Below are 12,900 nucleotides of genomic sequence, written 5' to 3' on the forward strand. Positions count from 1 at the left end.
TATCACAACCCACCTCCTCATGTCTTCCCTCTCCTTAGAGCCAACACCCATTACCAACCCCGTCCAGATCCTGCTCCTTCATGTTACCCGAGCCACTTGTCTTGTTCCACTCAGTAACCCCATATGCTGCTGAGACCCTCATCTACCAGACCCTTGCCCTGGACCTGCCATCCAACACCCTCCTCTGACTGCAACTATTCCTTCCTAACACCAGGGCCCTGATTTAATTCCCCAGGACCAATTATTGACACCATCCTCTAAGATAGCACCCCCCTCCCCCACCCCCACTCCCCTCCAATGGTAAGTCTGCCTTCTTCTGGCTGTCCAGTTTTCACTCCACCTTTCTGCCCTATCTGACCCTTTCCACTCCATCTGACGAAGGAGCAGCGCTCCGAAAGCTGATGGTATTTGCTACCAAATAAACCCGTTGGACTTTAACCTGGTGTTGTTAAAACTCTTACTATCTGACCCGCCAGCCTTGGCACAGTGTTTGCTACCGGCAGCCAGTTGAAGTTAGTTGAAGGCCCCAAGAAGGCGAAAGCAACATCCACTGACCTCAAGACTGTGGAAGAAGTGATGGTCACCAGGGGCAAGGCACTAACACACAGTCCTAAAACTGAACATTTTAAATTCTCGCCGGAGGGAAACTTTATTTGGGATTCAGACTGAATGGCCTTTCAATTAGCATGCAGGAGATGCTAATGAATGCCGATGGAATTCCTAAAATTGTTCATCGGGTAACTTGACCCACCTTTAACCTGCCATCAAAGTTGGGAGAACAGAATTCCAAACTAATTTTCCACTGGTGGGAAATGGACTTTTTTAATCGTGCCAAATTAAGTGCCCCCGCCCACCACGATTCCCAGCATTGGCAGGAGCAGAAAACTGTTCCTGATATTTTTAAGAACCAGCTTCATGTGATGTGATAAATCCCAATATTTGCAAGGCAGCAAAATGTTTTCCACTTGAAAGTGTAATTGGTCACTATTTTATTCCCCGTAAATTACAGAATCACAGAATCCTTACAGTGCAGAGCCTGCACTGACTCTCTGAAAGAACATTCTACCTAATCCCACCCCACTGCCTTATCCCCATAACATTGCACATTATTTCTTTTCAGATAGAAATCCAATTCCCTTTTGAATACCTCGATCAAACCTGCCTCCACCACCCTCTCAAGGAAATTTGTTCCAGACTCTTTCCACCTTCTGGGTGAAAAAATATCCTTCACATCACTTTTACTCCTTTTGCCCATTACATTGAATCTGTGCCCTCTAGTTCTTGGTGCTCTCTTGAGTCGGAACAGTTTCTTACTATTTACCCTGGTCATACCCCTCAGCATCTTGAATACCTCTATGGAGTCTCCTCTCAGCCTTCTTTGCTGTAAGGAAAACAGACCCAATTTATCCTCATAGCTACAGTTGTTTATCCCTGGAATAATTGTTAATAGTTAAATTGTCATTTTTTTATAATGGCAGTATATATATGTATACTAAAAAACCCAACTGTAGGATAGTAATTCTCATCAGAACTACATAAATTCCTGAACTACTTTTCTGACAGTTACACCCAGCACATTTAGATCCAGAGAACTTTAAATAAAGATTCCACAAAATATATTTCTTACATTTATTGCCGCAGAATTAACGGAATAATTTATATTTTCTTTGCGGTTTCTAATAGATGTATTTTTTTTTCCTTTTAGCTACATGATTGCTAAAATAAATTCCCTTTAATGTGATATAATGGTTAGCATTTGGTCCTGCCAAGATATATAGTAGGATTTTAAATTCATCTGTTCATTTTCCACGAATGAATGAAACCTACTGCCCACTAAAAGATCAGTGTAGTGGCATGCCTTGTCTTTAACAATGACATGATTCATCAAAAAAAGCATGAATGCTTTACTACTGCTCTGTGAATACACAACAAAGGGCAACCGGTGACAAAAATGCTTGGATTTATTTAAAACAACATATTAAAATTACTTCCCTCCGTTTTGGACTGAAACCCTATAGCCAAAACTGATAGCAACAGTGACCGTTCGGTGACTGCCAAACGAATAAAAAAAGTATTGTCTGTTGTTATTGTTATTCCTACTGTACTGTCTAAAGAAAGCTAAGTTATCATAATTAACACATGTTAATTGAGGTTATGTTTATTAGTAATTAGATTTTGGGAGCAATTTTAATTCCTGTTTATCTTGACCGCATAGGCATTTGACCTGCAGTAAACAGCATACGAAGATTCTTATTCTGCAGAATATCTTTTCCATCAAACCGTATGAAGGGGTTACTTCGCCAATTTGCTGTCACACATTGGCTGCTTCAGCGCTTGTGGTTTTTCTATCGAGTGCAGTGAGAAAGGCCCTGGTTTGCAGCAGTCTTTAATGTAGAAGAACCTTTGCACTAATGAGTGGTTTGTCTAGTGTTCTTAACCTTATCAGCAGCGCCTGAAGTGATAAAGGCCTCACCATTATGTGCTGAAAGATGTTGATAATTCTCAATCTCGATATAGGGAGAGAGCTTTTTTACCACCATTCAGAATACATGGTTAAACTAAGCAAGACTGCTCGCAATTACTATGCCAGCCTCTGTTCTATGAAGTGGACAGCTACAGGCAATATAGAGAAGTAGGCAGGCGGGGGCCTCTTGTCATGACAAGAATTATTGCCTGGTGCCTAACAGAATAAGGGCCACTTACAGTGTCACGACTTCTGTCCTGAAAAATGGAAAAATCTAAGAATTGACAGGAAAGAAAGGAATGACTCTTCTGGTGTCTCACAGCTAATAACGACCACATGAAGTAGACTTGCATGTTGGAATGTGAAATGAAGGAGTTTGCATCTCTTCCTGAAGGAGAGAGGGGGAAAAAAAGTGGCCAAGACAACAGGGCGCTCCGAGTGCTGGTCTCAACAGGGTTATGGAATGAGGAACAGTGGACATCATTGTCCCTGTGCGCCAGAAGCAGATCCAAAGGCAGCAATAAAAATGATCAGCTGAATGGTTAAAGATGGCCGAGTGTTTGAAGAGATGAAGATGTAATTTTGTCCCAGTTCCCAGAGGATCTGAATTAAATATGACTACAGGGCTTAATCAAATAGCTAGCCACCAAACAACAGCCGAGGCTGCATTTTTTATTCCTAGCATGCTTTCTCCAGTTACATTACTTATGCAGAGGTTTGTCAGCAGCGTGCATTATTAGTGCTTTAGAGATAAAACTTTAAGTGTGCTCCCAATTAGCACAACAGTGACCATGTACAGTGCCTGTGCTTAATGCCTGCTCTCAGAGAGAAGCTAGTTATGAAGGTCTGAGAAAATGAAACAGCTTAAGCATTCATTTTGAGTGGAGAGACAGCTCCTATTAACATTTAACAGCATTTGTGCAACTCTGTGCGGAGGTTATGATGCAAATGAGGAAGAATTAAAAGTGGCCAGGGGTTTGTCATTGATGGATTGCAGTCTGGCGGTGTTCACACTTCTGTTGTGTCCATCATAAGCGATTACTGTGTAATTAAACCTTATTTCTCTACTCTCCAGTGCATAATTACTTTGTGAATGTAACCATCATCTAAAAGCTACCAAAATGCTTTAGCATTTAGTCTTGCAGTCATTTCTACCCAGTGTCAGATATAGCCATCAGACAGTGCAAAGGAACTGTCACTTTTAATAAGAGGCAAAAAATTAAATGAAACAGTATGCTTATTACAGAAAAATTAGGCTTTCAAGTGGTAGAGTCCTTTTGTAATTTGCATAATTTATTCTTTTTTGCAGCAGCAAGCTTCGGGCAATTTTCCTCACATTTAAATAGATCGCACATTTAAGGCTACTTAAGTAAAATTATCACTTTGCATATTTTAATTGTTGAGAAGAAAGTGAATAGAAAGGTCTGCGGCATGGACTTTGAGTCGGTCAGATGAACGGCTGTCTGATTTCTGAGCTCAGCGCTGTTCCACTACAGATAACCCTGCAGTTCACAGACATCCACATGCATTTCATCAGCATGCAAATACAGCTTGAAGGAGTGTAACAAGTGGATCTTTGATATTTACAAACTAGCCACTAATAACCGGAATGTAATTTGCCTGACACAAGCACAGATTCTGTTATCTCAGCTCCGTGGACGCCCATAGGTGCTTTAATTTTTTTTAGATTGCACCTTCCCGTGAATACTGTGGTTGCCTGAAAGTAATACTGTGTGTGTGTATACATTTTACGAGAATTCCTTACAGCTGAGTATGCTGCTTGTGAGCATGGCCTGAAGGCCAGGAATTCCAGGCCTCTGAAGCTGCGAGCAGCCCTGCTTTCAGCTCGGACTAAAGGAGCAGGAAGTGTAGAGGTTCCAGAAAGGGAGCAGAGGAAAAATACGTGGCTTCTCATCAGCAGGACAGGAAAAGAAATACAGATGTCCCTGATTTTGATGATAACACAGCAGTCAACATTGCGAGGCCAATAATGCGCCTTTCCGAACTGCAAAATGACTAACTAGACTTTGCGTAAAATTGTTTGCCGATTAAGAAATGCGCCAATAAATACTGGAGTATGCAAACAGTTTTTGGCGTGGGGGTTTTTTTTGTTGAGTGCGAGACACGCTGTTGGGCAGCTTTTAAAAAAAAACCCAGCAGCAAATCATTAATTAATTACAATTTAATGAACCTGAAACAGCCACTGAAAGAACCTTCAGAAGTTTATCAAAAATGAAGTGCATGTTAATGGCCTGAGCACAAGCTAAAGACTCAATTGTGTCTTAGTAATGTCACATGCTGATGCGTGCCCTCACACCAGAAAATTATCACCCTATTATACAACCGAATCTAGATCTAATCATGTATTTCTGGTTTATTGTGAATCAGATTTTAATTTTTGTTTTAAATGTCTTCTGACGACTGGAAGACTTTTCATTTTCCAGCAGCGATGCTGTTCTCTCACGGCACTTCAGATTGAATGATGCTTGGAAGAGTGTGATTCTGTTTCTTACATAACGTAATAAGTATTCTGGGGCGTAAATTCAGAATTCCAGAGGATTTGACTTGGGAAGAAACAGGGGTCATAAAAATGAAGGTATTTGTAAAGCCAAATCTAAAAAAAATCAAATGCTGATTCCACCGGCCAACAGAGCAGTCTCCCTGCCTCACCAGGGAATACAGACACACACTCACCTCTACACTGGCAGGGATCAGATGCAGACACATTCCCCCCTCCCCCAGGCTGATCAGCATTCCAATGTCACCAGGGAACATGGATGCATGCTTGCCACTAGATTTCCAGGGACTGAATGCACACAACATGTCCTGGGAAAACTTATGTATTTTTGTCACTGGATTTTCAAGAATTAAATACTCTCCTGGACACCCATTGCCCTTGAAAGAGATTTATGCTTTAGATTGAAAGCCTGAAACTATTATCTCACTGGGCTAAAACAAAAAGGCACTATTAATGGAAATAAACATTTGTTTATAAACTAAAATAATAAGAGCGAACTTTGCTGCATTTGGATCTGGACATGAAACAGCAGCTGCTCATCCATCATTTGTCCTACTAAGTGGGAATCTAATGGTTGGACACACAGAAGGATGTCCATCTGTACATGTGCCATACCATTTATTAAAGGGACAGGCCAACTAAACCCAAATGAGCTGAGCAGATGGGTCATTTCAGGGTTTGAATTTGGTTCACCCCTCATCCATGTTAAAGTAAGTTTCAGATCACATGAAACAGGGTTCGAGAGCTACTGTACTGTCTGCCAATAGCAATCCGTGGATGTGGTAAGTACACAAACAAGTGAACACTCTTCCTTTAGAAATAAATGTGAAGTGAGGTGACAAGAGGCGACACAAAATTGACCTGAGGAAATGCAAACCTTTAGTTATATTTAGAAAAGGTGGAGAAAGTTGTTCAGTCCTCCAAAGGGCTAACTCTTCTCATTTTCATTGCATCACGCTGTCTTTTGTGTGTGTGCAAAGTAAATAGAATTCCACAACCTTTCATAGTCAGAATTTTATTTGAGGTATGCTTGTTCTTTTCTGTTTCCATATTTAGTAGCATAGCCATATACAACAAATTGTACAATAGAGAAAACTTTTCATAAAAATATCTGCCTTGAACCACAAATTTTCTTTTAATGGTAACTACTTAAACTAGTTATTCTATATGAAAATTTACTCCAATAATTTCCCTGTGGTAGCAAGTAATTATGAAAAGAAAGATTCTATGTGGCTAGATAATATAATAGGATTCAGCACTGAATTTCCAGACTACAGTGCCTTACTACTTCCTAGGACTGAGATGCAGAGGTTTACAATGATACTGCACCAATGAGGACAAAATGCATTGCAACAATTTCAGGAACTCAGTCAAGACCTCCAATGTAATTGTAAAGGAGTTTCCAATGCACATACATTCAACCATATAATGATCCCATCACATCAGCAACTGAAAAAACAGTTTAAACCAGAAATGTTTCATTTACACAAATAATGTTCACAAACGATGTGAATTTATCATTGATCTTTTCTTCTTAATTAATGATATTGTGCAGCCTAAAAGATGGGAACGTCTTTACAGTGTAGTAAAGACAAATTTGGTTTCAGCAGACAGAAAATAATATATGCATATATTTAAAAACCTGCTGAAAATATTTATATTTTATGATACTGTATAGGACTTTTATGTCAATACAAGTTTTTTTTAAAAATGTTAATCTGTGGATCAAGTTCTCATTAAATTTTAGTACAATCCTTAATTATTGTTCATTTGATGGGCCAGAATTAAATATGACACTAATTATTTGTAGCATTTATTGCTACATAAAAAGGCGTATACAGTAACAAACAACCTACAGAAATGGTCTGGTCATGAGTAACATTTTCCAGTCCAACAATATCACCAGTAGGTGTGCATTATCTACACGGCCACACTTTCCTAATGCTTCTATCATTTAAGTTGATAATACTGTTCAGTGTAATGACAGTCTTTCTGAGGTAGACTGTTCCAAGTTCAAGGACAAGTCTTTTTATTTTACAAATGCATGACATTCAAAAAGGACATAAAATAATAAATACTACATGTACAATATGTAGCAATGAGGTAGAAATGGTTACAAAGAATGCAACAATGTTTGAATTTACAACAGATGTAGGATAAAAGAAAATTCTGAGTGGCTAAAACTGCAAATAATTTTTTTAAGCTCTTTCACAATAGTAGCTTTATGATGTTAAAACAGGAATGATTGTGCTCAAAACACTTGAGTAGGACCATTTTAAATGCTGAACATTCTGTTCTATCATTTCATTTTTCTCAGTCCCGCAGCATGGCTGACCCAAACTGCCTACATTGTAGCTATCATAAGGACTCAGATGTGCCATCCTTCCATTTTAAATTGAACTGCCTTTAACAATGCTGTGTATTGTGCTACACTACTAGTGTTACATTTAAGAACGGGGAAGAATTTAGAATGACAGGCAATAACTGTGTGCTGTAACAGAAACAGCTGATTAGGATTGGGGAAGGAGGTAGAATGTGCCATTGTAATTAAATGCTGCCTATCTCTGTGCTATAAGGTGTTTGTGTAAAATTTAACAATGACTCAAAAAACATAATACAGACTTTCGTTGCCTGACACACTCCAGCATCTCTGGCTGAATGACCTCCAGCACAACATTAAACCTATTTACACTTCAAGAGCATGAGTGCTGACTAAAGAGCTTTCACAAATAAAACTAATTTCGCTTTCTGTTAATTAGTTTAGACGGTCAGAATTTAAATTACTGTTAGAAATACTGGGCTGTTAAGAAAATTCTGGAAACAAATAAATTCTACCCACGTAAGCTGGCCCTTTATTGCTCACAAATCAAAAAAAAGAATGTTTGAAACGAGATAAAATATGAAATTTATTTTGGGGCAAAACAAATTATATTTTCCACCAACGAGCCACAAACTTTGGTTTCCATGTTGCATTCACAACAAATGATAAGTACAGATGTGGAAAACCCAAATGGTAATTTTATCTTTTTAATAGCTGCAGTCTGATGGCATGCATTGGTTGAAATGCTGTGAAATGTTTAATTTTTAAAGCCTATTTTGACACAACATGGATGCACAATGTCACATTTAGGTGGCACATTAGGGTGGAATGACCCACAGCGCTGATGTCTGTAATTACACTTCACTCCAAAATAATCCAAGTTAAAGAAAATATTACAACCCATTATTGGTCTTCCAATTGATGGGGTTAGCTGGAATTATTGAATTAAGTTTCACTTCATCATTTCCAATAAATGCATCAAGATTGAAATAAAAATCCAGTTTGAAAGCAGACACCAAAATTAATGGCTAACCTAAAGACAACAAAAAGGGTCAGCACAGTGCATTGGCAAACTTTAAGAGAAATATTGATTTTAGACTGTAGCTTGTTAAAAAAAAACTGTGAGAAGGATACTCCAAAATTCTAATTAAAATGAGCTTTCTCCACAAAAATAATACATGGGGCAAAACCTAACTTCTTTATCTTCTCGTTTGGCGTTTTCAGTGCAGATTATTTTTTTAAAAAATGCTTTTAAACTTACATTATTTAATGGCAACACAAAGTACCAGTGCTTTGCAACAGTTCTTTAACTGTATAAAATAAAGAATTGGAAAAAAACAATACATTCAGCAGCGAGCGAGACTGTTTTGCTCATGCAGTCACAAGCTTTGGGGCAGCTGCAGCCTAAGCTACTCCTGTTCAGAGACATTACCCAACATCAATCAGCTGTCAAAAACAAAAAGTTGCACATAAAGCATTAAAGGATAAAAAGAAAGACAACACAGGAGGGGTGATAAAAATGCCACACATGCCAGCTAATAGTTGTTCCAGAAAGAACACTCCACAGAATGTATGGCTGAAGGAGGGAAAAAACGTGAAGCTCACTTGAGGGAAAATTAGCAGCTCACAGAAACTTGTTCTGCAGGTTAGCATACCAAAGTGTAATCTGACTTCAAAAAACCCTCTAATAATCTGCTTTCAGAGAGAATATAACAAAACTGAGGTAGAACAGAAAGCAGGACACACTTCCTCCTTGGGCACATCTATGAGGAATGGTAGTTAAATTAATCTGAGACTGAACACAAAAAAAAAGTTTTTTTTCAGTGTACTGAAAATCTTGCACTCATTTCCATGCTTAGCTACTGCTTATCCAGCAGCTAGCCAACTGCCTGCCACATGTAGTAGCTCTGTGACCCATGACCTTCCAACTTTGACATATAATGAACCCTTCCCCACCCCCATCTCAATAACCTAGAAGCTACAACTGTAACCAGTCGGCAGTGGCTTGAAGGTCAACAGTCATAGTTCACAGCTAAGTGTGCCTTTCAGATAGTAGTGAACCACCAAATAAAGAATATGAAAAATTATTTCCCCAAATACTTAATTATTAAAGTGGCTTTCAATTGACATGTGCACCTCCTGACTGGGTACTGCAGCTACTGTAAGATCACAAACATTATTGTCAGTTGCTAAAGTTCACTACGATAAAGAGGAGCTTGGGCTGAATTTACCCCCAAGTTGGAAAGCAAACACTTTCACAATAAGGATTCATCCTTCTGTTTAAGCCTGAAACAGCTAAACAGTGTAAAAGGTTCTGACGGACCACTTCAGAATAAACCTGGATACATTCAAAGTCATCTCCTCGCTATTATTTTTTTGAGGTAAACATACAGTAATATTAGTAATGAGAAACCCAGCCTATGACTCTCAGCAGTACATAGTGCTTTCAACACATTCCTTTGAGGTACAAATCACAATCACTTTCCTGAGTATTTGCGGACAGAACATTAAAAGAACTGAACTGCTAAAATTAAGGTCCAGATTATCAATACCCTGCTTTAACTGTTCCCAGGTGATACTGCAGAACAGACAGGGTTGAGGAATACTGTTGTCCTAAGAATGGCAAAAGCTGGCTAGCCACCTCCTATTACAACCGTTCATTTCTCAATAAACATTTAGTTCAAAACTGTTTAAAGTTAAAGCTCTTGTATTAGCACATGCCACCTACTGAATTGTGAGGCAAACAAAAAAATAAAGCACCACTTCAGGCACTTGACAGCAACTGAATCTCAAGAACAGCAGAATGGAATCAACACAGAGGGTTCCTGTCCTTTGAAAACAACCCACTTTTCTCTGCACCTTGGTGAGCGTCGTCTTGTTTGAGCAGAACTAAGCATCAACATAAGCTTTTCCATATACAGCTTACGTTTGAGTAGCTCTGACATTTTGCGCTCTTCCTTCAAGTTTACCCTGACTCTCAGTCATATGCCAAGGTCACTGTTGTCTCCTTAGTACCTTTTTCAACTGTAATACTACTGAAAAAGGGGTTTCTAATCCCTATGTAGCACATTACTGTGGCCAATGATCACTGCGTATTCACAGGTTTATCATTGGCTGCAGCCAAACATTTTGTTCCATTCAACATACACGTCCAGCTCTTTCTGGGAAATGCTCGGCTGGATCTTGCAAAAAGCATTATCGAAGTCCTGGTAAGTGATTGGCCTTAACTGATTAGGCATGATGGCTGAAAGGTCTGTGCCCTGCATGGCATGGAGAGGGCCTACCACTGCTTCCTGACACAGTCGAACCACATCCAAGCCAGAGAAGCTCTCAGTACGCTGCACAATCAGTGCAATCTCCTTGTCACTGAGGCAGTAGTTGTGCTGTGAGAGCAAGTGTATTACCATCTGGTGCCTTGCTGTACTGTCAGGTAATGGGATTAAAAGTCGTTTCATAAAGTATCTGCGGCCAGCTTCATCTATTTCTTCTGGTTTACTGGTGGCGCAAATTACCACAACCTGATCCTCCACAGAGGTCACCGAAGTGTCCAGCTGCATGAGGAGCTCTGTTTTAATACGACTGATGGGACTGGGCTCTTCATTCACTTGTGACGAAAGAAGCAAATCAACTTCGCTGATGAAAATGACCGAGGGCTGACGACAGCGTGCCACAAGGAAAGAAGCCTGAATGATTTTGTCCCCTTCCCCCAGCCACTTTGAAATAAGTGCTGAGCCATTGATTCTGAAGAAGGTGGCGCCCAGTTGACTAGCTATGCACCTGCCCAGTAGCGTTTTCCCTGTTCCTTGAGGACCAAAGAAAAGGATGCTTCTAGGTAGAGCACTGAGTCCGGTGAAAACGTCAGGCCTCAGTATGGGCCATAAAACCTCCTCCTTTATAGCTGCCTTGGCCATTTCAAGGCCCGCTATGTCACTCCAGTCTATTGGAGGCCCTTGGTTGATAATTTCATTGGTAACAAGTTCTATGAGGTGTGAGTCAGTGTTCTTTAGCTGTTCATCAGCCGGCCGGTTAGACGAGGTAGCTGCACGAATGCCTGGGCCTTGGATTGGATGTGGGAGGAGCTGTCGATGCTCATCACTACGTTCATTCATTACCGGCGAGGTGAATTTGCCAAAGGATTCGGTGGATCTTGATGGTCCCAAGGAATTTTTACTAGCACTGTATGAAGGAGGTGTGAGGGCCCTGTTTGACTGGCTGCTGAATTTTCTTTGCTGGTCAGTGACTATCAGCTGCTTTGTTGGTTTAAATGCTAGAGATGCCGACTCAGCACTCCTGTCAAAGCCATTTCCTCTGTTTGAGTTTGAAATGCTATTATCTGGCATTCTGTACATAGGGCTCTGCGCAGTCCGCTGTTGTCCATAACTGTAATTTCCATAGCTAGGGTCCATTTCACCCTGCCCGGCCATGTAGAAAGCTTTTCTTTTCAGGGAATTGGCTGAACTGTTACTAAGTGGCGATGGGGCGATTGGTGGCAAGCCATGGGTCTGATAACTGTAACCTGCTACGGTGGTCGGAGGGAGAGGAGTTGGAGCAGCAATGCCTGACGGCAGATAAGCAGAGGGAGGTGGGGCTGCACCAGGACTGTACCCGGGGCCGACGGGAGTCTGGGGGGGGTAGCCGGCCGAAGGATAATTATACACAGTGCCAGTAATGTTGGAGGAGCCGGTACTATAGCCTGGGACTAAGGAAGGAGGAGGGGGAGGTGGAGGAGGAGGAGGTGGGGGCTGCAGAAGGCCAGAACTGTGCAAAGGTGATGGATGAGGTGATGGAAGTGCTGGAGCTGGCTGGCTGCTGTAACTTGAATGCAGATAAGAGCCATTGTAAGCTGTGGCATATTCCTGAGATGCACCGACCGGTGGGAGCCCAGAATGGAGACTACCACAGGTACTGCTGGAATAACTTGGTTCTGGCAGGTTGCTGGCTACCCCAGGAGAGCTCCCTATGTTTCCAGAAGCATCTGTCGGTGGAAGGGTCGTGGTCACCCCTGATTTGCTTGCAGTAATGACATCCGGAACGCAGCTCATAGCGTACACACCTTCAGAGTTCACTGACGATTGCCAAGGCTCGCCTTCATTTTTCCGTCCATTCACCAGTCCTGGCGGCCCCTCTGAGTAGCTGCTTAAGATGGATCGCTCACTGGGACCTTCCAAAATTCCAGAGTATTTCTCTGCATACTTTTTCAGCAGGTTTGAGGCAGTCAGTGCAGAGATATCATCGTTGGCCCAGGCGTACTGATAGGTGCGTTGCAGATGGCCTCTGAACACGTCGGCTTTGTGGGCTGGTGAACGCGTGGTGGAGGAGATGTCAAAGTGCTGTTCCGGCCACTGGCTCAGAGGCTGGGCATGCTCCGGCGTCCACTGCATCTTCAAGCCTGCAAAAGATAATATTGTAATCCATTAAAAACCGACACTTTGAACACTGGATAACCTATCATGGCACTGAATGTTTTACATGAATTTCACACTGCGACTTAATGGAGCGGATTTCGTCAACAATAATGCCTCGCTAAGTATTTGAATTTTTATTTATCTTAAATCTTATTTACTTAAGCTAAAGCTTAATAATCACATTTCTGCATGC

At 41.0% G+C, this 12,900-nt stretch overlaps 1 protein-coding gene across 1 annotated transcript in view; it reads right to left on the reverse strand.

Annotated features, from left to right (window-relative positions):
• Nucleotides 1–10,409: 10,409 nt before the first annotated feature.
• Nucleotides 10,410–12,900, reverse strand: part of fign (fidgetin) — a 46,570-nt gene continuing 44,079 nt past the window's right edge. The window contains exon 2 of the mRNA XM_078229181.1: nucleotides 10,410–12,691. Coding sequence (XP_078085307.1) covers nucleotides 10,410–12,683 — 2,274 coding nt within the window. The 5' untranslated portion in view covers nucleotides 12,684–12,691. The remainder of the gene's footprint in view (nucleotides 12,692–12,900) is intronic.

Source organism: Mustelus asterias, chromosome 14, assembly GCF_964213995.1.
Source record: "Mustelus asterias chromosome 14, sMusAst1.hap1.1, whole genome shotgun sequence".
Taxonomy (NCBI): Eukaryota; Metazoa; Chordata; class Chondrichthyes; order Carcharhiniformes; family Triakidae; genus Mustelus; species Mustelus asterias.